This window comes from Haemaphysalis longicornis, unplaced genomic scaffold (genome assembly GCF_048455015.1).
Source record: "Haemaphysalis longicornis isolate Haplotype H1 unplaced genomic scaffold, Haemaphysalis longicornis Haplotype H1 scaffold_9, whole genome shotgun sequence".
In the NCBI taxonomy this organism is placed as follows: Eukaryota; Metazoa; Arthropoda; class Arachnida; order Ixodida; family Ixodidae; genus Haemaphysalis; species Haemaphysalis longicornis.
In genome coordinates, this window is record NW_027526460.1 from 129560839 (window position 1) to 129587179 (window position 26341).

Sequence of the window (26341 nt, forward strand, 5' to 3'; positions counted from 1 at the left end):
CGGGACACCCTGCTGACCAACAACCTAACGCAGCAAGTTGGTGTCCTTGTGGCACTGGGTGGTTACCCTGAGGACGGCCATAATTTTCGCCAACTCGGTGGTAATAACACTGCAATGGCTAGGTTTGTGAGCAGCGTTTTGCAAACAATCGCTCTGTATCGGCTGGAAGGCGTTACCATCCACTGGGTATTTCCCGACTCCACCTGCCAGCAGCCGGATGATCCTCACAAGATGTCAGCCTTGGTAGATCGACTACGCGAATCTTACGAGTTAAACGGCTTCAACCGTGAACTGGTCACCGCAATTATACCCGCCGACACTCAGCTCGCGAATAGTTTTGTCAGCGTGCTGGCGGATAAACTCGATTACTACTTGTTCGAAACGCATCTCATAACGCCGCCGCCCGTGGTCGACTACCAACTGTGCGGGCACGTTGCCTCTTCGGTTGTGCAGTTCTTCGCAAGTGTGCCGTTCATCTCTGGGCGGGAGAACAAGACGTGCGCGGGATTGAGCCTGGCGCCCTGGGCGTTACGCTCATCGCCAATGCCGGTACCTTCTACCCTCGTGCTTGCCGATGACGCCTCAAACTACACGGCGCTACCCGGCACGACAGCCGTGTTTGAGTTTTGCCAAGGTGACGGTCCGTGTCTTGACGCGGCTCAGACGGACTGCAACGTGATCTACGTCCGTGATAACACCATGTTCGCGCCAGTTTCGTACTTATTCCACGCCAAAGAAACGCTGCTCCGCATATTTTCCCCTGGATCTGTCATCGGGAGCGCCACGAATGGGAACTATTGCGCTGTTCTATATGACATTGACATGGACAACTATGCAACGCCATGCCCGGATATGACTCCCAGCAACACTTCAGGAGAGAGATTTATATCACTGGAACATTTTTACAATTCGATTAGCGTTGCAACGACTGATTTATTGCAGGACCGTATTCTGCCATGTTAGCGTAAGGCCAATAAAAGCATACCTGGAACGAATTCTTCACATATCGCCGCCATGCTCGTCTCGTTTTGAACATCATGCTTTTCTGTGGCTCAAACTGCTGCAAAGCTAGGTCTTAACCTTGACCGCATCTCCTACCTGCCAACAATTGTATATATGATATATCCCAAGAGATCCAATGCAATAGACAATTGGTTACAGCGCGCACAAACTTTATTTCATGGCATATATTAGTGACAGAGCGCTATGGCCCGCCCTGCTGGATGCACTGTACACTCGTGCAGCCTCCTGTATCCTTCGCCTTGAAATCCGTTTACGCAAATCTTGATTTGGAGCAGTGTCCAGGGGCGGTCAGGGCATGTAACGGCCCGACATTCGGCCTAGCGTGAGGCAGGAATCTTGTAAAGCCTGTTTTCTGAAGCCTCGGTGCCTGAAGCCTGCCCTGCGTTACAGTTTCACACTCGCTTGAGCAAAGGTTGAGGGTCATCAAGAGAAAGGAGGAGAGGGGGAGCGTACGGCCCTTAGCTTTAGCATGCTTTTAACGTCGTGAACCCCCGATCGCGGGTCGACTTACTTACAATGAGCATGATGTTGCCTGGCACGTTCTACGGGTCAACAGGAAGGTTACTTCACCTTGAGCACACTTATATGACGTTAGGCGTAAGGACAAGTTTAAGGTTGCATGTCGTCAACGCGTACCAATTATAAAAAGGTAGCCCTTGCACGCGCATCTCCTTGGAGTCGTCAGACCTTAAAACAAAAGGTTAGGCCTAAGGCGGCACATACCCGTTTATGGTGCAATATCAAAGTGACTGCCTACCCGCACAGTAGCACCTACACGCAACTGGGTATTGGCAAACGCTTCCTTAAGCTTGGCACACACTGGAGTGGGATATCCGGTTTCTGGATAGGTATACCGGTGCGATGCAAAAGGTTGCAAAATCGCGGCTGTTAAAAAAAATCGCGCACGGCTGGGGCTCGAATCCAGGACGTTCGCATCAAGGCTGTACTTCTTGGCTACTAAGGCCTGAGAGCGGCGCTCGTTTAGCAGTTCTCCAGTAGAAGTGCTCCAACCTCGAAGCGAACTAGGTCGAGCACGGGTGCCCACAGCAAGTGTCGGGCTTGTACCTATCTGGAAACGGGAATGGCGCACCCTTGGGCTTGCACCAAGCAAAGAATTCAATCAATATATCCATCTATCCATCTATTCTGGCATGCATCCATCCATCCATCCATCCATCCATCCATCCATCCATCCATCCATCCATCCATCCATCCATCCATCCATCCATCCATCCATCCATCCATCCATCCATCCATCCATCCATCCATCCATCCATCCATCCATCCATCCATCAATCGATCCATCGATCCGTCAATCGATTGACTAATCGATCGTATAATCGATTAATTGATGCCGTCGGAGGCTCGGCCCGAACAATTCTGGTCCTGAAGTGATTGATTGTTTGCGGAGCTTAACCCACCGAACGTATACGCCTGATCTCTGAGGCGCGTCGTAGTGGAGAGCTCTGGATTAATCTTTTACGGCGCCGGGATCTTCAAGTTGCGCCTGAATTTCGGCAAACTAGCGTTTTCGCTTTTCGGCTCCATTTAAAAAGCAGCCACCGTGGCCGGAACCGAACCCGCGTCCTTGTGCTCCGCCATAGCCTCCTGTATAACGCCTTGTGCCTGCTCAGTGCCAGAAATTCCGCCGTTCTCTCTGGTGGTGCCCTAATCTCATGTTCTCCTGCGTTGGGGATGGCATGGTCAACATTTGTCTTCACATCTGGCAACAATGGGTGGTTTTAGAAAAGTTGTCAAGGCCCTTTGCAAACAAAAATTTGTGTTGTATTAAGGAGATTCTGGCTTTAGCACTGGCGTGCAACTCGTTATTGAACAAAAAAGGTATAAAAATTCATGAGGCCTTTCACGAAGCAGACAAATGAAACTTGACCGCGGTGATTACAAAAGAGATGGTCTTTCTTGGGCTACCTTTTTCGTTCGTAAATAATTTAACGCAAAAGTTTTTTTCCGCGCTTCACTCGATTCAGCCATAAATGTTAAGGGTCAGTTCGCTAGTGGGCTTGTGACCCACTGGGAATCGATCGCTTATTCGGTATGTGATTGCTGGGAGAAGAATGAGTGTAGCGGGATAGAAGTAGCGAGAGAAACGTGCTAAGTGCATGCTGAATGTTTATCCTAAGCTTATACAGGGCCCCTCAAAGTACTGAGTATCACCTTGAGCTAAAGCTTGAAGTCGTCATTCTTTGCGCAGCAGCCCGACATTGCCGATTACCGCGTCGTCAATATGTCTACTACATGCGCGATGGCGCCATTTCGTGGAGCAGCTGCGACGGAGAAATAAGTGGGTGAGGAGTGTGGGCGCGTACCCTTTCGCTGACCGTAAAAAAAAAATATTAGCGGCGGAACGAGACTGAAAGGACTCGTGTAAGTAAAAAATGGGAGCTCAACGGTTTGGACTTCTTTAAACAAAATTTAATTCGTATGACTTGTTACTAAACACCGAATCAAGCATCATTATTTGTCACTTATCAACTTGTATAGAGCGAGAGAAAAATTCACTGGCTCTTATCGCAGTGACAACCTTGAGGGCATGTATACATTTTGTTGTGAAACTCCCGTAGCGAACCCAAAAGGGCGAGCGTGCCGGCGGGAGCAGTACACTGAACGTTGTTTAGTAGTTCTGCGACGCCACGCATGAAGCATTGGTCTTTAATATTGGTTCATGAAGTTCAAGCTCGCCGTTTTGCGGGCTTTTGTAACTAGAAGACACCTGCACGTAGCAGACGAAGCCGAGGTGTGTTTCAGTTCAGCTCCGCTTGAAAAAGCAGTTCGCATCGGCATGGTCATCGAAAAACCTGGGAACTTGGCGCCCCCACGGTGAACGGGCTGCTGCAGTGGGTCTCGGGGTGATAGAATAGGCACAGTCAGTTGTACAGGAGGCTATGGCTCAGCAGTGCGACGCCTGCAAGTGTGTGTGCGTATTCGCCCCGAGATCGAACAGAGTCGGCCCCTGGCGGCGGTGGGACGAACCGTGGATGGCGCTCTCGCGTCGTCTGCTCGTTCACGTTGCGCGCGGTGCAAGACGCGTGCTGCACACGATGAATATGCGCACTTGTTTGTCACTAAGCAGGGGAATAGTTACCTCTGCTTGCGGGTTTTGTCTAGAAACGCAACAATCAGCATCCGCGGGGGAATAACGCGCTAGTCTAGCTCCACGAAACATCGTCGCCGCTGTCACCGCTTGAGCGTGAAACGTGTTGTAAACATTGTTTCGACACATTGCACTTTTCTTATCGGTGAGTGCAGTCGTTTGCCGATTAGGGAGCGTCAAAGGGTGATTTTGGAACGTGACGTGGTGGTTATTTAAAGGATAAAAGTTTGCTACATGAAACGGATAAGAAGCGAAAAGCCCCGTGCATACCCGTACATTTTCAACACCCTTATATAATGGCGCTGTGTCCTTTTGAAAAGAACAAAAACAAACAATTACACTGCACACGACCCGTGCGCTATATCGCCCATACATTACCGGGGACGCATTTTACACATGCAAGCGCCTGCGTGGTCGAATTCTTCCTGTACCTTTTTTTAAAAAAATACAATTTTTTGGCAGTCGTTGCTTATGTGTTGGTAATTTTATGTATTATTTAAAATACGTTTCTGTGGATGCGCAAGAGTATTTCAGGGGATTTCTTGGTACAATTAAGCAGTTATGAATTTGTGTCTGTCCTGTAGCATTTCGTGTCATTTTTAAATATCCATTTTTCAAATCACAACATGAATCACCCTGTCCAAAAATGTGCTCCATTCAGCATAACGAAGTGCCTATTATGGTAAAGTATTAACCCATTAATGTGGACCTAAGTTTAAAGAAGAAAAAATCGCGTAATATAATGCACGTTGTTGCCCACATGTGTGGAGGGTGGGTGCCACGACTCGCTGGATTTTTTTCCCCCACGATGCTCGCTTTAAATATCATTTTGAAAAGGGCGCCACAACTCTTTGACAACCTCGGGCTAAAAGGTGGGTGTCGGGCGCTTCGGCGCACGAACTGGCGCGGGCCTTGGGGCGAGCAGCGCGGAAATGGGAAGCACGTGTTGCGCGGCGCTTTCGAACGTCGCGCATTCCGAGGAAGTACGCGCCTGCTCGCACCGGATGCGCTAATGGCCACCACATGGGGTTGGACCCCCACGAAGGACTCGCTTTTCCCTCTTCCCTAGCCCCCAGCATCAGGGTGGAGGGAAGATGAAGACAAGGAGACGACATCGGGAGACGCGGCCCGGGCGCAGGAGAGCTCGGTCCGTTGTCTTCGGGCTCCGCGCGAGTACTGTTTTTTAATCGCCCGCCGGGCTGTAAATAAATGTGCAGTTTTGTATCGGAGGCTGAGTTTGTCGGTTGAAGATACCCGGGGTGAGATCCTCAGCGCTACTGCGGCTTGGAGGAGAAGCCCCGGGGAAAAGAACATCACGAAGATAACTGTGGGGTTTTCAGTTTTCAAAATACTGACGTTTACTTGTTGAAGTACTGCTTTTTCACCGCTATGGAACACGATGCATAGCGTACTAACAATTGCAAGTAATGCTGATCGCCGATATTTGGTTTTTCCCGTTACTTGGTTTCTCTCTTCGCCGCGTTTATAATGTTGGCACAACCCCTGCCCCACCCCACACCCCCCATAAAAAAAAAAAAAAACGAAAAGCACAAAATACTTTTATTCGTGCCTTTTTTAACCAATCCTCAAGAAATAAATTCCAAGGCAAAAGCGAGGTTCAGTTTACAACACAACGCCGTTACCGTGAACCCATTGCGCTGTTTCGTAACAAGAAATTACGCAAGAATGCATACGCATCTCGCTGTTCTAGGCACCTGCTGTATTTTAAAAGTAACGCAAATGGTCAACAGTGCAGCCGTAACAGGAAATCTGTGCTTACTGTGAGGTACGGGAAGCTTCGTGTACTATCGCGGTCAAACTTAGTGGGAACACGGGAGCGCGTGGCCCGAGCTACTACTAGAGCTTCCTAACGGCGCCGCGCAGAAACAGCACACATGCGTGTTGTGAGGGTCCGGAGGGTACAGAGCTCATCGCGCGCATCGCGTCACCGGGCGCCAGCGCGTCGTCTGCTAGAAGCGAGCTGCCGGCGCTAAACGAGCAGCAGACGTTGCCAGTGGCCGCGAACCGCAGCAATAAACAACTTATTTATTTATTTATTTATTAGCAATACCCTCAAGGCCAATGGCATTATAGAGGGGAGTGGTTACAATCATGAGTAGAACAACAAAAAGCAGCAAAGGTAATACAATAAAAATACATCTTTACACAAAATTAGGCAGAAGCAAAAAAAAAAAAAAACGCAGCAAGCAAACATAAATGCACACAACAATAAATGGTTCATACAATGTTGACTATGGCATTTTTGAAAAGCGTATGGTTAACAATGGTTGCTATTGGTGAGGGAAGGCGATTCCATTCTAATGATGTCCGGGGAATAAACGACTGGGAAAATGCATTCGTTCGGCTCGATGCTATCCTAGACGACTGCAGACGTCTAGGATTTTTTTTTTTTTCGCGCGCTCAAGTATTTGGAGTGCTGTTTCGGAATTGCAATGCCATTAGCAATCGATAAGAGAAATGGAACGGGAACATAAAACTTGGTGTCAATGCTCTATTAAGTGTTCTTACGTTCTTTGAATTGCAGCAAAAATGCTATGATATTGAACATTGCTGAAACAGCCGTCAGTGCCTCACTGAAGGGAGCATCTTTACTCGCCAATCCACCGATGGCGTTTGTGAGAGGGCTGTGTCTAGAGTGCCGTCCGACGGTTTTATAAGCACCCCAGTATACCGACGTCCACCCGCGTCCACCCCACTATATATCGACGTCCACCATACCTATACCTAACCTAACCTATGTAACCTAATAAACGCAGAGCAATTATTTAAAACACAAAAAACTTACATCAGCCGGGAAAATTATAAATCAATTTAAAAGTAAAAATATATAACCTAGACATAAGCTGGTCTCGAACCACCGTCCTTTGCATTAAGAAGCTATGACGGAACTCCTACGCCGCAACGACAGATGGTTGTAGCGGTGTTAGCGTAGTGCTAAATATTCTAATGTCGTCGGACGTCCCTGCAGAGCTGAGCTACAGCGCCGTCGGACGGCACTCGAGACAGTGCGTTGTGAAAATTGTAGGGGATTGTTTCCACAAGGGACATTGTCACTGGCGTTGGGACTGTTATGTGACGCAAATTACGGACAACCAGTGCACCTTCTGTAATCGGAGTGGATACCAAGACACGGCAAACGAATCTGGAGAGAGAAGACCCGGCCGAGGGACTAAAAGGAAGAACTTAGGGGCATAGAACGGAGTCGGAAATCTCGTGTCAGGAACGAGTGGAAATCACTGAGGCCGTATTATCCTGCAATTGACACGAATGGTATGGGATGATGATGATGTTGAAATCAAAGCTCAGTGGAAATTGAGGAATCAGCCGTGAGCTTGTTTCACTCTGCCATTGCTGGGGTACATCATACGTTGGTTATATTGAGGCGAGACTTCTAATTGCATATTTGTTTTTACGCCGATGACGTCACAGTATTGTAAGAGCACTACCTCCTCTTAACGATGCCCAACAGCTGGCGGTGCCCTGCGTTGCTTCAGGTATATCTTGGCTTGGGGGCCATCTTTTAGAGCAAAGGTCTTAAGCGCCCGCCCCTGTGGTTTCGCGTCGCCGTCGGCGAACAAAGAGGAAACAAAGAGGAAACCGAAGGTAAACGAGATAGAGCAAGAAGGAAAGCGGAGGAGGAAAGGATGGCAAAAGTGTGAGGGGGGAGGCCGGTATGTCGAGGCCGTGGCAGGTAGGCTCGGCGGCGGTGACGTGCTATGAGATAACCGAGAAAACTAAAAGATGCCACAGAAGATAGTGTGAGCAGGAAAGCTGAGGATGAAAGCATGACGAAAGTGCGAGAGGGAGCATGATATGCCGATGCGGCGCGAGACGTCCTCCCCGGCGGAAACGCACTACGAGATAACAATGGAGTATATAGTGTACGCCGTCATGTGTTCTCTGATGAGGTGATCAGTTCCTGAGACGCAGCAGGTATGTGATGTCACCGAGAAGACTGCAGTTCACGCAGCGCTCAAATTTCGCATCAGTGCTTATCCTAATTTTCGGCTAATTTTTTTTCATGTTTTTTTGAAGCTACAGTTTTTCGGAGGGGCTGATCAGGCTCCAGAAGCTGAAACGCAGGAGCTGTCACTACGACACCGGAAAATCCTGACATCCGTGGGCTGCTGTTTGCTGCAAGGCCATAGTCTTCCTGCCGACTCATTTTGGACCGATGCGCTGCCTACACACCACGAAAACAATTTATAGCACCGAGAATCCGCCTCTTCGTGCGCCATGTTTTGACAGCGTCTTACAATGCAAACGTTTGATCGCGTATCAGCAGCGCGCAAGAGCGTCCGTTCCACATATGGCCGTTCGTAAAGCGCTTTGGAAGCACCTTAACGAATTCCCTGACGTGTTCACGCTTGCGTTCGGTCAGTGCCACTGCAACATGACTTTTCAATAGTCGCCTGTTGAACCCGCAGCTAGGAATTTGTTCAGCAATAAAAATGCGTCGTCGTGCGTTTGTCCTTAAATTAATTTCCTCCTGACTGGCCCGTTAATGAACAACTTTGCGAAATGTCGGGCTCGCGGAAATGCGGGACGATGTCTGAAAAGAAGGTTAGCGTGGTTTTTACATCATGTGCTTACAGACGCCACTAAATTTAATTATTTGTTTATTTATACGGCGACCTGCGTACGAGATTTTATCAGGGAAGAGAAACACGCACCCGCACGCACGCACGCACGCACACACGCACACACACACACACACACACAGACACACACACACACACAGACACACACAGACACACACACAGACACACAGACACAGACACACAGACACACAGACACAGACACAGTGCAACACGCACACGCACAGACATACACAGACGCGGACACACACATATACACACACATACATGAACACACCTACGTGTTTGTGCGCGTGCATGTTCGTGTGTGTGTGAGAGAGAAATGGTAAATTCAACATGTGTGCAGACGCGACTCAAAAGCAGAAACTAAATTTTCGGTTGCCGCCTTGTTGAAGAGGTTTTTTCATTCGACAGTGTTTATTGCGAAATAAGGGCATTAGAAGCAGTTGTTGCGTGGATAGTGGTATTACTGAACCTTGGGGACTGTTACGCGAAAAAATATCGAAGGGGAGCGGCTGGACGAGACACGTTGAGGCTGGATGAGGGGCAGAAATCTGTTCTTGGTGCTAGAATGAGAACAATTCTTCTGCTTGCCCTTAGTTTTACTGCAAAGCAGTATACCTCTAACCAGCCAAGGATGATTTCGTGTCCGCGTCAGCAGAAAGCTCACAGGCTACTACTGGCTACACAAAGAAACATCCCAGGCGTGTACTGGCTACATCCACGCTACGCAAATATACTGGCACAGCCAGAGCCTGAAGAAAAGCGGTGCGACAGCCCGTCGGCGTGCCGTCTAAGCTACGCTCACACGTGGACATGAGAGGGAGGGGGGGTAAGAGGGTGGTTTTGTATTCAGCGTCTGAGAAGGGGAGCGCGCTGATGGCAAGGGAGACATGAAAAACAAAAGTGAGCGAAGGGAGTGAGAGAGATGACGCCATAGTCGCGAGTGCCGCCTTCGTTCTCAGCCTTCGAGAGAGAGAGAGAATTAACTTTTATTCGCACGCGACTAAAATGACGAGGGAGAGGGCATTAGACTAGACCCCCGTTCACGCCCTAACCGTCGGCCGGAATCCCTTGAGATTCGGCGGCGGTCAGGGCCAGACCGATGCTTTGCGTTGCTCTTCTGTCAGCCTTCGAAAAACGCTCCTCTCCGTTTTGTTTCTGCCGACACACGGCCGGGTTAGAGCGTCGGAGTCCGCCGCTGTCACCCGGCCGTGGCCGACGCGGCGGCGTGCGGGATGCCGCTTCGGCGAATCCCAAGGTAACGGCTGCAATCTCTGGTTTCACTCTTTGTAGAGCCACGTGTGTGAATTCAAGTGACGCAGCATGGGTCATCGTTGTATGTATCGTTTACAGCTTTGCAGCCCAACCGCCTTCACAACGTGGATTGGAGTCATTTTTAATGTGCGTTATTTTTTGTTTTAATTCTACTGCAGTACTGGCGCGTGTTTATCGACATTCCCGAATTGATGGTCATGGTGCCCCCGCTTCTCGGCCTGAAGGGGAACCTGGAGATGACCCTGGCCTGCCGAATGTCCACACAGGTATCGTGCCGAATTCGTCCAGTTTGCTTCCTTTGCATCTCGGGTGGCCTGCTCTTGACTTTGTGTTTTCTTACCTCGCACTCATTTCCAACCTGTACCGGACTGGACATACAGTAACTGTTTCTTCCGAATTTTAAGCGCATGTTGATGAGCGGCGCTAGCGTCAAATTTCCGTGAATAATAAACCTGCAAAAAACGGGAAAGGGAAACTGTTTTACAGATGACGTTACAGATGACCAGCTTGCCTTCAGGAAACCGCCTATTATGCTCCTTTAAGAAAAACCGAGTGGCACACCTTTTCAACGCGCTTGGAGCAATGTCTTCAAAGAGGATGCATTGCTCATCTTAATGGAAGCTAGTCATTCATCGCAAAATGTGGCTGGTACATTGATTATATATGCCCACAGAAACCTGTCTTTCAACAATTCCAGTACCTACATGCACAGAGTTTGAGGCAGAGGTAACTTCAGTACACACACGGGTGCGCCCTCTTGAGTATTCCTCCTCGGCATTCAAGTACGTGGGATGTAAACTAGGGTACTAAACTTGCTGTCTCCTTACTACGCTCATTCACAAAAGGTTTGGCAAGCGTATGGAATGTTGTGTTCGAACGCCCGTCTGTCCTGAACTGCACTGTTCTCTTGTGATATAGCTAAAAATGTTGAAAGAGTAAGTTTATTGCAATATCACTCAAATAATATTTTTGTGAGCCTGCACTCCTGTACCAGAAGCCAAGCGTACTAAACTACGATGTTCGCACCAGTTAAAACATTTTTTTTAATTCTCTATTTTTTTGTGCGTAAAAATGAAGGAAGCTCACACTAACGCGTACGACTTGAAGGTAGCGAAGCTGTACGCGACCTTCAACCACCACCACGAAGTTTTAAGTCCACGATTGCAACCGATTTCCGTCTTCTTCGCTGGCACAACGAACTTACTCCTGTGTTGTTGCTAGAAGTGTAAGCGTCCATTTTTGGGGGAAGTGATAATCATTGGGCATCATTATGGACAGGCGTACGCTACGATGTGTCTTTCTCGTTGCGAGCAAGTGTTGCCAGGATTACGGCGAACGCTGGAGTTTTTCTCTTTTTCTGGGCAATCTGGGCTTGGCTTGCAAACGTGGGCCAGGAACGCTGGGCGGTGGTAGCGAGGGACGCACACACGAGCGCTCGGCATTTTCTTGGTTTTTATAACTGCCACGCGTTCACCGAAATCTTGGCTAATCTCCCTAAGTGGGTATACTTGGCTTGGCGAACGTGCGCGGGGGACGCTGGGAAGTCGTCGCGAGGCACGAAAACGCGAGCGCTAGGCATTATCTTGGTTTTGTTAACTGCCCAACGGTCGCCTCGAGGCCCCTGCTCCCGTCCGCGCATTTGGCAATTTCTTAGTATTTTTAACTGCGGACACGACAAATTACGATTTGCTGGACAGCTTCGCTATTCAAGAGCACGAGTGTCTGATGGATGCAGCTTTGAGTGCACACTCAAAACATTTTCTGTAAGGCTACAAATATGTTGCAAACCTACTTTTATCATCATGCGCTGGAGAAGGCAACACGCACGGTTAAAAATAACAGTATAGGTGTCCAACTGTACCGCACTGCCAATAATTTCTTCGTCTCATGCGTGATAGGAATTGTTAGTTTTATTTACGCAAGGAGGTGCTACCCCATACGTTGCATATTTTCTGTTGCGCTGCAACATAAAACGTGTTTACGTGAAAGCTGAAGAGAACAGTGCATGGGCAGTTTGGCTCAAAGTAACAGTTTCGTATTGGTGGTACTCATCAGCTGCTCCGCACTAAGGCAGAAAACAATCAGAAAATACCCTGAAATGTCCCGTTGCAATACATTCATAGATGCGCCCTTTCTTATATTGCTTCCACACTCTCGTAAACAACCGAAGCCTAAGGGTGCCCTGTACTGTGCTGAAATAGTCGAGTCATTGGTTCCTCTAAATGTACTGTCGCCATTTATTTGTCACACAAATGAAAACTATACAATCTACGATGTCTGCACCATTAAGTGGTACCGGAAGCCCCAAGCTGTCGACGGCTTGTCCGTGCTCTTAGGGGCGTGGGCATCTAACTGTTTTTTTTTCTCTAGGCATTCTTATTTTTCACCATTCCGTTCTCTTGCTGCTGAACGATTTTTTCAACAATTCCTGCTGAACAATTTCTGACATCAAAAGTTGTGGCTGATGCCAGAAAAGAACTGGCGCGTGTTTTTTTCGTATGTGCCATGTAACCGAAGGCTTTCTTGCCCCTATAATTGCTCGTACGAACTCTAAAAAGTGATAAACGTAACACTGCAAGGCATAAGGTCCGTTTATAGAGATTGAAGGAGAGATGAGTCCCACACAAAGACCACAGTGTCCGAATATCACTTCTTTATATCTTGTACAGGCAAACTTGGGCAACATGGACACCCGCTCGGCGCAACTCAGCATCGCTGGAGGGAATCTCGCACTCATCCAGGTACCAACCCGGGCTGGCCCGTTCTTTTACTTCTCTTTGAATTTATGTGCGCGCGTGCGAGAGAGACAGGAAGGGAGAGCGAGAGAGAGAAACTTTATTTGGTCCCTAAATGGAGTAAGGAAGGAGATGGGTGGGAGCCTCTATCAGTCCTTCTTCCTCAAATTGCGGCCAGGAACCCTTGAGGCCGAGCGGCATCGTCAGCCATTTGGACTGCGTTAAGTTTTATCTCCGGGTCAGAGCTTAGCGTGACGGTCTCCCATTGCTCTGAATTCCTAATAACACTTGATTGTGGAATATGGCGATTTTTCATAGCGCATGCCTATAGGATGTTTAATTAATGAAATTAATTATTTTCATACTTCAAAGGGTTCTGTGCTGCTGGAGCCATTGAGGCATGGAGAATATGTTGGAAGGTAGCCCTTGAGGAGCGCCATGTACACATCTCGTCATGGAGCTAGTATTCACTGAAAAGTTTAGCTGTCAATTTCTTCGCTTGGCAACAATGAAAACGGCCACGGACATGGCGCGGCTTGTTCCACTGCGCACGCACGCACGCAAGCCGCAAAAAAAAGCACACCGGCGTGCTTCGCCTGCTCCATTTCAACCCGATTCTCAAAGGTGATCTCAAAAGGTGGTGTCAACAGAGATTTTATTAATCGCATTCACACTGAAGTCGAGTCATTCCTTTCCGTTCGGTAGGGTAGAGTTTGGTGCGTCCAACACACATCATGTGCTTAGCAAGGAGAAGTACGGCCATCCTGCGGAGCCCGACGTAACCAGCCACGGCGCTATCGCATGGTTGCTGCATGCCTGCGTCGCCAGTGAATACAACCTATACGCGACTATATGTTACGTGGCATTGGAATGTGTTACTCTGCAGTAGTCGCCACGCTAAAGATTGCCACTTGCCATATATACGATGCGCGGCCGAGCACTAGTTGCAGCTCACTAGGTAGTGGACAGTAATATCCCTGTAGGTAACCAAGCGTTCCCTTCTCCTCCGTGGGAAACTGTAGCTCAGGCGTATCAGAACAGTCTTGGCAGCTGAGAGCGCCAGCTGCCGCGTGGGCATGTTCATTTCCTGTTAGGGCCGGGTGTGCTGGTTCCCAAATAATTTGGAACCCTATAAATATTGAAGTATATTTAGCGCTTCGGGTAAGAACCCACCCTTCGCGAAGTTTGATTGCAAAAAACGTTTTACTAAGTTCATCCGACTCTTGTGTGCATGTGCGGTGCCAGGCGATGCATATGGTCAGGTGATTGAGAAACCCAACTTGATGTGTTGTTTTTATTCTACTTTTACAATACTGTTATTGTGCTTAACGGATATCGTGCTTCCTCACCCTTAGTGCATAATGTACACGGACCATGCCTTTCCTCGTGTTTAGCAGACGTTGTGCTTTCCCACCCGTGTTTCGGAAGGCCGCGTCCGGAATTTATACCACATGCATACCTTAGGAAATAAATTAGTTGCTTTGGCAGAGTACTGTCCCTACGCTCTGTTTTGTCGTATTTTGTATTAGCTCCGCAAATATACTTTTACTTCTTTTTGTAAAATATTGCAGACCATGCGATTGGTGTAGTCCTTATCTTGCATTTTCCAGACAGAAAAACAAACCTATTTATGGAGTATTACTCGCTAAATGGTCTCACGCCCCCTTGAAAAAGGTGTTTCACCCTCTTACGTGCAGTGCCAGGCGGTGATAGCAGGTCTGGTGGCAGCCCTGCTGGCTATAATCAAATCGCTCGCATCCAGCGGTGTCGTGGACGGGAGTCATGTCCTGACCCTGGCCACAAGCGCTGTACTTACTGCCGAGCTTGCAAGCATCGTTTTAGGTGAGCACGATGCTGCCGGCTTTGGACTCACTTCCTGTTTGTGGTTACACTAGACTGAGGGATATGTTTGTTGCTTTTTAGTGGTTATTGTGACTGCAGAGCCTTTCTTCTATGTGCTGTTGAAATTGCTTCATATCAGCACTAAGCTAACTTTTCACTTGCCGTCGCCATAATCTCATCTGTCTCTACAAAACGTTCTTATAGTAAAACTACCGATAGGCATGACAAGCAAGACGGATGATGCAAAAACTTGAAGGCCATTCTTCCCTGTGATGGTAGATGACCAGCGGATCTTAAAGTTACAGCCATTTAATAACTACGGTCACAATGGCTTTGTTGTCGCTGTGAGAGCCACTCATCGGTACCCTTACAACTGCGGACACGTTTTTCAATAACGCCAGTTCGATGCACGTACGCCATTGTACAGTTGGATTTGCTGGATCGGTGGGGCACCGCAAACCAAATGTCTCGAACACGAAATAGAAACCACCGTATTTTCGGTCCCTGCACATCCACATTAAAATCACCGATTGCGACCACAGAATTAGTGTCATCACAACTGACCCGCGGTCCAAGGACACCTATAGAAGCCTTTAAGCGTTTTGAATAGAAAGCAATAACGTCCATTTCAAGGCCTGGGACGCTTTGCTTCTGCGCTGTGTCCTCAAAGGGTGTCGAATGGATTCTATTTAGGTTGTACGTTACGCGCCACTGATAATTCCATTTCGCCGTATCAGAGTCAAAGCACATGTTATAATGCCTGGCGCTATGGAACGCATCGCACTTCAGTAACGCGTGGAGTCTCGGAAGGTTTGATGTGATAATGCCTGGCGCTATGGAACACGTCACACTTCAGTAACGCGTGGAGTCTCGGAAGGTTTTATGTGAGGACATAGAAAAATGTATAAAAGGGCCGCCTCACAACTCCGCTGTAAGAAGTGTTACACAAAGCTCATATTGTTCATAATGAAGGCTGTTTGCTTGGGACGCGCAATTCATTGTAGCATCGTGACAGCAGAACCACAAGTATACAGGAGACAAGTACGGCAAACGCAGCACCGTGTTGTAGTTTATCTGTCCAGTTTTCCCTGCTTTAGCTTTCAGAGCTGGATTTCCCAGCTTCCAACTTTCCTTAATTCTGGAATAAATCTGAGAATATTATCTCCAGCTGCGTCAACACGTGCTCCAGCATCTTTTTAACTGTTTGAAAACGTGTGACTTTAAATAAGAAGGGCAGGGAAATTACGACAGTAAAAGCGCTCGCCGCGTCGTGTATTTTCCTTTCCCCCGATTGTATAAGGTGCCTCCATTTCTAATTTTCACCAACAAGCACTTGTCTGCTTTTTGCTCGTTCTAAGTTTGCGCGATGGAACGCCTTTAGAGCAGCTTTTGCGAGTGACCCATTGTCGGCTAATTATGCTTTGGGTGTGAAAACATGGGGCTAATGTAGCAGCTCAGCGTAATGATCCGTGACATCTTGGGGTAACAGTGCGGCAAGACGTGGACCTAAGAGAAGGCATACAGACACCAGCGCTGACTCCATCTGCCTTCTCTTTGGTTCGAGTCTTGCCACGCTGTTACCCAAGGTGTCATGTGTACCCAACTAGCCGAACGTCAAGCTTTAGTAATAATCCATCACTTCGCTATGGTCGTCAGCTTTTTCGACGCGAGAATTCAGTCAGAAGAATTGTTTAGGGGCCCAAAGAGTTAAGTCAACTACACATCATTTTACACAACTTTAGAGCCGAAATGTCTTATTCTAAGCGTCTATGTCGACGGAAGAAGATTTGGTTGCAGCCCAGCCGTGCACAACTTGAGTGCAAATTGTTTGAACCAGCCCCTAAGCTGATCATTTCCATGGCACATGCATTTTTATTTGAACTGTAGTTTATTTCGAAAGTCTGTACATGATGCGGGAATGGGCACAAATAAGCGAGAGGTCCCAAGATAACAACCTCAGGTGGGGCTTCCTACGGTTGGCCGTCTTTGGCCGAAATTGGCAATCTTTAGCCAGGAAATGGAGCGTACCTTACAGCAGCCTTCTAAAAGATCATCCCGACTTAGTAGCACGACTCTGTGTCTTTTTGTGGGTGATAAAGATCCTCATACAAGTTCATCTTCTAAAATATTTCCGCTCGAGCGCACGCACCCTTGCGCATACCTAAATGTCACTAAGCACAGCAACTAAGGGTACTTTTTCTACATCTTTCAACAAACGGCCCGGCCATTCAAAGAGTGCATTAAGCTCGTTTCGTCTTCTCAAAAAGCACCAACGTAATGCGCCTTCCTGTGGTATGCTTTAAAGATGTGCGCCTTCTTTTAAGTTTTGACCCTTTGCTACGGCAAATTAGCCGTTCCGTCCCGTGAGGTCGAAATGCCGAATGAAACATGCCAACTTTTGCGGTGAATTGGTATTGTCATTTATTTAAATATTTAATGCGATGGGCATTTTTGTGCTGTTTCGCCTAGTTTTCGTCTGCCCATATCTGACAATCTAACCTCCTTCCCTGTGCTATCGGAGGGCACAGAAGCCGTAACGTTACTTCGAAAACTACCCCTCGGAGGGCAAATGGAGGGCTTGCAGGAGGTAAAAAAGAACTTGAAAGAGGTACTGATGGGAGATGGGAGGGGTGGAAGTAAATTCCGTTCAACAGAAATCTGTCGTACATCCTGAAGAGTGCTAATCGCATCATATCGTTAGTCGCCAAAGGAAGTTCTGCCTAAGTTTTTTTTCACTGAAGCAAGCTTTCTACCGGAAATTTTTGCAACGCTTCTGGAATGCTGGGAGATTCATCGATTGGCAAAAAAAATCATATAAGAAAAAGGTGGGAACCTGTGATCGTTATGAATTGGGAATCCGGATGAAACCTATGAGGGCGTTTGCAACTGCTGCTTTCGAAAATCCTTGTGATATTCATAATTATAAACATGAAAAAGAAGAGAAATATAAACAGCTACGAAGACTGCGCACTGAAGCAGAATAAAAAATAAGAGGCACAGTAAAACTGTGAACCCGCCTGTACTGTCGTTTTTTTTCCTTACACGCTATCCTATGCTGCATCAGTACGCGGAACATGTAGCAAGTGTTGTCGCTTTTATTGCGAAACGACCCTTCACAATAGGTAATAAACCGCTACAGAGGAAAAAGATTAATACCGTTATCGTGAACAGCCTGTTAGTACTGAATCGCACCACCAGGAATAATTTCGGCATACAGTCGTAGCGGACTGGAGCGCATGAAGGAAGTGCTTTCAGGACTAGGTAAACGATATTACAAAAAATGTATGAATCCAATGAATATTTCTAGCGCTGAGTTATTGGTTTTTAATTTGGGACCTCACTAAGCAACTTGAAATCAAGACTTGGTTAGCGCGCAGAGAACCACGGCAGCGAATCGCAGAGTACTATAACTGAAATTACATAAACAAAGGGCTTTACTCAACCATTTAGACGGACCAGCAAGAAGTGAACAATCCGAGTAGCAGAACGGCCAGCAAACAATGTAATGGGAGGTATATAAATTAAAAACGCACTGGAAGGGATCAATTAAAAACTGCGGGCATTTAAAAACTGTGTGCATTTCTGTATTCGAGTATAGAAGGTTGTGCAAGTTTGTACAAGAGGTTTTCATTCTCCAGATACAGACGATGACAAAAATGTTGCGATGATTGCAAGGGCTTCAGTTCGGGGGATCTAGTATTACTTCTTTGAAGCATTTGTACTGCTGCGTGTTGTAATCCGTTTCCTGGGTTTTAAAATAATGATGAATAATACTGTATTGTCTTTATCTGGGCATTATTTTTTTAATGTTTGGGTAGGTTAATCCCTTTATTTTTAATTTCACAAGGGGCCAAGGAATCGCCACGCTTTTTTTATTTAGCTAAGCACAGTCTCAGTGCACTGTGCCTTTGACAAAGGAAACATACCGCAAAAAGCTACCCCCATCCCCCTGAATTCTGTTTATTGTTGGCTGGCCTCGTGCTAACAAACGTGCTGTAACCTGACAGCGACGACAAAGCTTCGACTATGGCACAATGAGGCGCAAACATGTCGGTGCCTTAAAAGTGGCAGCTGTGACTACTCACGGAAGAAAAAATTGGCCGCGTATCTGCTCCTTTCGTTGCAAATGTCGACAAAAGACGATAGTCTTTGTCGACATTTGCCAAGTAAATGCCTCCCTTCGCTTTCCCGCTCACTTCTCATGTTGTTCCTCTTGCGTCGCGCTCCTCCCAAGGGAAACCCGCTAAACGTTTATTCAAGCCTATTTAAATTTACCGCGTTCCACTGCTCCAGGCAGGGGGGTTAAGCGAGCTCCGAGACCGTACGAATCGTGGGCGCTGACATGATACAATTCCCATGGTTGCCAGATCAATTGTATTCAGTTTTATAAAGAGTTGTTCGTTAATTATTTAACTAAAACAAAGAACTGAAGCAAAACAGTTGCATATAATTGCCTCAGTAATTAAAACTAGCTCTACAAAAAACTTTTAGTGTAATTAAGCTCTAATTTTCGAACAAAAAGTAAGTGCGTAGCTCGGTTTTGGTTTCGATTTCTTTAAGTGTGCTAGGAAGTGGCGAGGCCCTTGCGCCTGACTTGCGCAATGTGTGTGTGTGTGCAGTATCCAGCTCAGATCTGCGTGCGTGCACAACGCGTACAACTGGTACAACTCGGACGCACGCGCTGAGCAAGTGCCTCCCCGGGCGCTTGCGAGGCTGTCATTCGTTTCTTCACGTTAAACACCCTGTCTATTGCCCCTGAACTGACGCCGGAACAGCGATTCCGATCTGACCTTGACTAGCGCAAGTTCACTACAGGCTACGGAGTGGCAGCCAGCGATTGTTCCCGTTGGAAGAGAAATAAAATGAACTTTTATAATTGTTCGGTTCCAGTTGTTTTATTCATAGAATATCTTACAGGTCTCCGTGCTTCGAACTTTCGCGCAAACGTTCGTGAAGGTAGAGCGAAAAAATAGGTAACGAAATGCGGTTTCATTTTTAATCAACCACAGTAAGTCAACAAGTCAATGTTCTCTCCTCGCGCGCTCTGTGCGGCAAATTGCTGCCCATTCAACACTGCCCATTCAGTCCCGCAAGCTTTCCCTTTGACGTGGTGGAAAGCAGCTAGAACTTGACGAATACAGACGGAAAGGAAAACGGGACACGCCGCTGATTGTATTGCGCATACTCCCTTGGCGCATGCATTCTGCCACTCCGTTGGCCTGCGATCGACCGCGCTCTTTCGTTCCTGTGCTTCAAAGGGCCGCGACTCACCGGCAATATCAGCGTTGGCCCATGCGATAGCGTTTTTTTTTCTTTTTTTGTGTGTTTCAACAACGGTTTTACATTCAGCTACAAAGCCACAGTTCTTCCCTTAACTTCGCTTGAAAAGCATTGAGCTACTCGCAAAATGTCACAGAATGGCAAAGAAAGCAGCACAGCGCAAAAATGCACGGAGATCATGACGGAGATTCATTTTTTCTGTGCGCCCCAGTACGGATCAGCTGATTCCTTGACGTCCTCGCGCATACGATCAGTCGCATTCGAGCTTGCGCGCAAGTGTTGTGTGAGCGTTGCCACATCTTGCTCAAATAGTCTCAGTACATATAAGTCACACGCTAAACCGGAAACACGTCGGTTACCTACCCACAGGAGATAAACTACGCAATGCTGTCGACGCCGCCTGCACAAAATCCGCCTGACCAGCGGTCCGCCATGTTACAATTAATCCCGGCATGCTTCGCTAGCCGGACGCGGAAACGAGTAGTATTAACTCTATGGCCACAGTAGCACGTTGCCAGATTACAACCCATCGCTTTCGCCGTTTTTAGTAAGCAAAAACTCAGCTGGCAACCTTCAAATTGTTGTATCATGTCTGCCACTGTGTGTCGTACGGTTCCAATGCATTGGCTCAGCGGCGCGCTTTCCCTCTAGAGTCAGTATATTATCTCTATGGCTCCAGGCCGGGTGCCTCGATACCAGCGCTGCCGTACGGCGGAGGCGCGCATGAATTGAGGCGCCCTACTTCAATGTTTATAGTACCGCGTTTCCCTATTCCCCGTGCGTTCTAAGAAGATCGTACAAACTATCTAGTAGAACCTTTCGTAACGGTTGCCACTTGATTTCTTCAAATGCCGCCAGAAGCTATATGGCGCGGGCGACAGCAGGCGACGGCGGAGTGATATGTTTTTCTTCAGTTCATGAAGTATTTAATCTCGCAAAAATCACACATCTACGATTTTTTATAAAGGAACGCTACAAATATCACTTCTGTATTAATTTGTGGTCTTATATATGCGTAATGTCTTGTTGTTCTTCAACAATATTGCCAAGTATGAACATTACACCGGACTTAGAAGGGCACATTTAGCTTTGACTATATAAGACTATTGCGCAAGCGTTGTTTTACTTTGGCCGGGTGGCTGAATCGAGTCACAGACAGACAGACGGACAGACAGACATACAGACAGACCAAAATTTCTGGGTTTAAGTAGCCCAAGAAAGACTATCGTCTTTAAAAGGGATGCTGGACTCCATTTATACGTCGGTCCTCATTGCCATTGCCATTCAGAACATGAGTGCACAATTTGTTGTGCTGAAGGAGTTTAAAATAGCTCAGATACGAAAGTCGGAAGAGCAGCTAGAGAACCCGGCACCCGCTGACGCAATTCGACATTTTTCCTTCTTCCTCATGGCGTTGTTCAACTTCAGCAGTGCTAATCCCCATCATGTTATGGCACATTGGCATGCACTTCACTTACACCCCTTGCCTGTTTGCCCAGAAGAATCAGTTGTTGGGGGAAATATCGGTTGCTGCGGTTATTATGTATCATCGCTGCATTCCAGACCTCGACCCTTTTTCATGCCATTTTTTCCATTACAGCGAGCGTGATGGTGCTGGTGATCTTCGTGTGTCAAAGACTTCGCGTGAATCCCGACAACGTAGCGACACCTGTGGCAGCATCCCTGGGGGACATCATCACTCTTGCCCTGCTCGCTGGTTCAGCCACTTTGCTACACGTGACGCTCGGTGAGCTTACTCCCCGACGTTATAAACCAATCCCTAAAAGTAAGGAAGTTAGAAAAATAATATTATCATTAAAATAATCGGACTCTTACACTAATAAAAGGTTATACGGAAGTTACAGACGTAGTACGTGATAACTGTTATCGTAACTGTCCATAACTATACTAAGGCTCAGTGTTTCCACAGTCTTCGAATTGAAACATTAATAATTTTTAAGATACGCAGGTGTGCACGAAAATGTGTTTCTTAAACTTGCCAGTCTGAGCAGAAAGCAAACATTCCTTTCCCCCAGGCATCAACGGCGGTTAAAAGCCACGTGCAATAACGGAATAAAAAAAAGCATCTGTCCTACCGTTCAGGCGCCTTAGTCCAGCATGAAAGCTACTGAAACCAGAATAATTTCCCTATTCATTATTAAGGGGCCTTCGTGTTCACCATGACCTTAGTAGGAATTTACCAGTACATACCCTTATTGTTGTCTTCGCTGGCCAACAGTTTCAGTAGGTCAAAATCGGTTGGCTTGTTCCATCGCATGATTGATTCACCGGAAAAAAGGCTAAACAGCAACGTACATGGAGCTGAAGCAATTATGAAAGTAAGCCTGCAGGCCCTTCCAAGTCTTTTTTTATATAATTGTCAAGAACGGTGCAGTATATTCAGGTTAGACTACGGAATTTGCCTTTATGACAACTGATGTGCATCTACTTCGTCTTTCAGAGGAAAATATGACAGTGAGAAAGGCGGCGTACCATTAGGCATTAAATAAAATACCGTGTTTGCATGATTCGAACCCGTACCCTTTTTTTTTCTAAAAGCAGCTTTGAAATTTGTGTGCGAGTTGCAATCGGGCTCAAAACCAAAATAAGCTTCAAACAGGTCAGAAGCATTGTCGTGGACACGAACCGCTCCCAAAAACCAACTCAATCCATTCCAAAACTATCCGTCAACGTCACGCGAGTAAATTTTGGCACACGCATTTCTCAATTGGCATGCCAACCAGTCAGCTGTTGGACATTTTTCTGCTGCTGCGGTTAGTATATCACGTATAAAATTATGGAGGTCCAAGCACTTAAAATAGCGAACACTTTCAATGTTGCCCTTTAGTTTAATTTCCATCAGGAGCTGGATAAGCACGCTTAGGAATCACAAGTGATGTTGGCTGCCATATTTTCATGCGTCAAATAAAATGTCTTCTGCCAGGTACGTGGTGTCATGTCTTATAAATCTGCGCGGTAGAATCGGCGTCAAGTTATTTTTAAGAATTTTCTGCATAAACGTTTCTGTAAGTTACAATTGGGTGCGTTAAAATCGTGCAAATACGGCAATTAAAATTAGACCACCATTTTGAGGGTAATCATGAAAAACGGGTATTTTTAATTTCGTGCCTGCCTGACTTACCAAGGGCACTTGAAATATATCGACGACACCACTCCTGCAATGAATGACGCGGGAGATTGGAACGGAAAGCATCCGGAGCTCTGACTCTCCATAACGTCTCTGCGTTAATTATTTCTTTCACAGGCCATCACCACTGGGTGGCTGGCATCCTCTTAGGAGTGACTATTTTCCTGGTTCCTGTGTGGGCATTCTTGGCACATCGGAACATCTACACGCGAGAGGTCCTGAGCCAAGGGTGGCTTCCAATTCTTCTGGCCATTGTCGTCTCAAGGTAACTATTATCAGCATCGTCCGTAACCTCTACTGGTGACACACTTAATTTTGATAAGATTTGAACAGGGTTCTTCGACTCTTCAGGCACAGACAGGGAAGCACTCCCATAGCTTAGCGAGGCGCAATGCGAATAGGGACGCAAAGACAGCACACCATGTCTGAACTATTTTATATTCTTTTCCTCCTTCATAATGTCTCCCCGTTACGCCATGAACGTACAGTCTTTGTCAAAATTTTTTAGGCCATGCCGAAAGTGCACAGGCCAAAAAAATTGAATGCACACACTTACGTTCTGGGCGAGGCTGAAACGTTGTATGCGGGAAAGCTAGAGAAAACACCTTTTTTTCTTACTGTCGTAAAATGGTTTTGTCAATTCAAGGGTAAAGCTTGGTCTCCAATTCTTTGTTGTCCAGGAGGCTTAAGATTGGCCTAGAACATTTTTCCAAAGGGTGTGCTTTAGCGTGCCCGGCTTTCGTATGTGTGCAGAAATACGTTGTCCTTCACTATTTAAGCTCGTATTAAAGTGATGTGCTTTCCTCTGTCGGTTTCCCCTGGACAAGTCATTATGCTGACATTGGATTGGATTGGGAAAACTTCTTTGGGGCCTGCGAATGAAGTCCTATTGCTAGGTCTTCATGACTTGGCCAGAGTCGTGACCACAGATGTAGCCAACCCGGCTAGGGGTCCTCCGCTCCCCGTCACCGGGTAGCCGGGGTCCTCCTGCCTGGCCAGCGCCACGATGACTCGCTGGACAGCCTGGAGTTGAAAGTTCTCTCGTGCCAAAAACACACACTTAGGGCCGCTTACATGTAGAATTGCGAGACATTAAGTTCTGTTCCAGGCAACGCGATGTAATGGTACGCTGGTCATGATTGTCATCATTTGTGGCGACAGTGCTTTCGGCATGAAGGGGGTATACGTTGAATTCAATTGAGTTTGGGAACCATGTTGCAAAAAGACCAGGAAGAAAGCTGTTGAAAAGGCTTAAGGGCCCTGGCCACCTTAAACACGCAGCAGCAACCAAGCATGACCAGAGGAATAAAGAAAAACTAGTGGAAAACTAGTAGATTAGTACAAAACAAGTATAAAACAGTTACAAAACAAGCGTACAAGATGTGTAAAAGCGTGTAATTACCTTCGTGTTGTAACGGACGCAGTAATATAGCCTGGAAGTGATTTCAGCTGCAGCGAGCGCCTTCCTCTTGGCTCACCAGGCAGCATTTTTGTTTTCCCTTGCATCTTCTGAGCCGTACTTTCGTCTACGTCGGAGTTCACGCATCACAGTGGCGACAGCACGTGCACACAGAATAGTGTCCTTAGGGGCGCTTATGTCCTCTCGTTACAAGTGGTCGTGATCGTAACCTGTTCGTTCACGCCATTTCCAGACGCCAGATTTCACACAATGGTGCATTAGTGCTTTCGCGCACAAATATGATAGAACCGTCTAACAAAGACCTTGTCGGGACAATTCAAAGCCGGTATGGAAACCTGAAATCAAAATGACCCCAATCTTTGTTAAAGGTGCTTCTTATTTGCTAGCTGGAAAGGACTGTAAATAGGAAGGCACGCTGACGTACAGTAGAGTGTAGTGTAGAGCGGCTAAGGCTGCCCGATCAAATAATTTGTTTCGCAGCGCTAGCACACCGAACTATTTCGCAAGAATGACCAAGTGGTCATTTGGTCAGCGGTGCATTTTAAGGCATTTTGCATGGCATATTCACTTTTTTTCTGCATAATCCCGATAGGTCTAACGAATATATTTTGGGTTATTTGTATATTGTCTCTTCAAAATATGTTCGGTTTTGTGCTCACTGAGTTGCTAATGGAGCGTTTCGGGCTGCTGCATTACATGCGAAATACAAAATGAAATAACAGCCCTTTGCATTTATAACAGCAGCAATCATGTGTGCATATGAATGATTGGTATACTGGTCGCAGATACCTGGCTGAAATAGCATCGATTATCCAGCACCACGTCACCAAACTAAGCCGAACTAAATAAGGGGATGCTCTCTTCTAAACCGGTTGAGCTGTTGCCCATTGCCGATTTTTCTCCGCCTGAAAGTTTGAACTCTATATCCACTGGAGGTCAAAAATGTACTTAAAATATTTAATAATACTTGCCCTGTACGTATTGTGAAAGCCACGGTTAGTGTGTAGGAGATTTCGGTACAGGTTGAAGAACCCCATGTGCTCAAAATTAATCCGGGGCCTCCACTACGGCGCACCTCATCGCCTGCGTTGCGTTGGTGCGTTAAACCCTACAATCAATGAAAAAGCCCCTGTTACAATTATTAGTTATTAGCTGCAGCCCGCACATTGCCCACACATTATCGTTGTTTGACGACGGAACTTGAGGCTTGACTAGTCAATGGCTTGCTGCTCCTGCAAAAACGGGACTGTTAGCCCCAAGTTGTGTTTACCGTTTCCGAAACCGAGGTGTAAGAGGCTCCCAGTAGACGTACGTGCACCGGTTTTCAAATAAACATTGTCCTATAAATGAGGCATAAAATGTGCGAACTTCTAATCAATTTCATCAGCCATTACTCATGAATTGTTACCTTCATCAGCGTCGACCGAAAGCGTACCGGTCGGCGTGATTAAAGGAACACTGAAGTCAAAGTACACGTTGCTCTAGATTGATAGATTAGATAACCGAGAACACGGATATACTACTGCTGTGCGTAGCTCTTTTAAAATGAGGTAGAAAATAGCGCGAACTGGATGACAGGACCCGCCGCCACTGGCTATTGGGCGCAACTTGCACTGGAAGGGCTTAAATCGTCTGCCGTGCGCAGTGTCTTTCCTGGCTGCCGCTGGATAGCGCTACTCGGCCATTCTAGGGGCGGCGGTACCGATTTTCGAGGAAGCGTACGTGCAAGCTACGCAGAAGCGGTTGCTTCGTTGCCAACGTTCGCGTGGCCCCAAAAGTACGCTATGTTTTACTTCAACGAAGCGTCTGTATTCTGGCGACGATTCCCATGAAGGAACAATTTGCTTAGTGTTCCAGAGCTGCAAAGGACGTAGCAGTTTGACA

The 26341-nt window shown here is 47.0% G+C and overlaps 1 protein-coding gene across 3 annotated transcripts in view; it reads left to right on the top strand.

Moving 5' to 3' along the window:
* The window catches only part of LOC144153048 (solute carrier family 41 member 3-like), a 280541-nt gene that overhangs the window by 239720 nt on the left and 14480 nt on the right, over positions 1 to 26341 (top strand). For all 3 annotated transcript variants that reach the window (XM_077684684.1, XM_077684683.1, XM_077684685.1), the window contains 5 exons: positions 10191 to 10298; positions 12702 to 12773; positions 14465 to 14609; positions 21490 to 21636; positions 23155 to 23302. In XM_077684684.1, coding sequence (XP_077540810.1) covers positions 10191 to 10298; positions 12702 to 12773; positions 14465 to 14609; positions 21490 to 21636; positions 23155 to 23302 — 620 coding nt within the window. The remainder of the gene's footprint in view (positions 1 to 10190; positions 10299 to 12701; positions 12774 to 14464; positions 14610 to 21489; positions 21637 to 23154; positions 23303 to 26341) is intronic.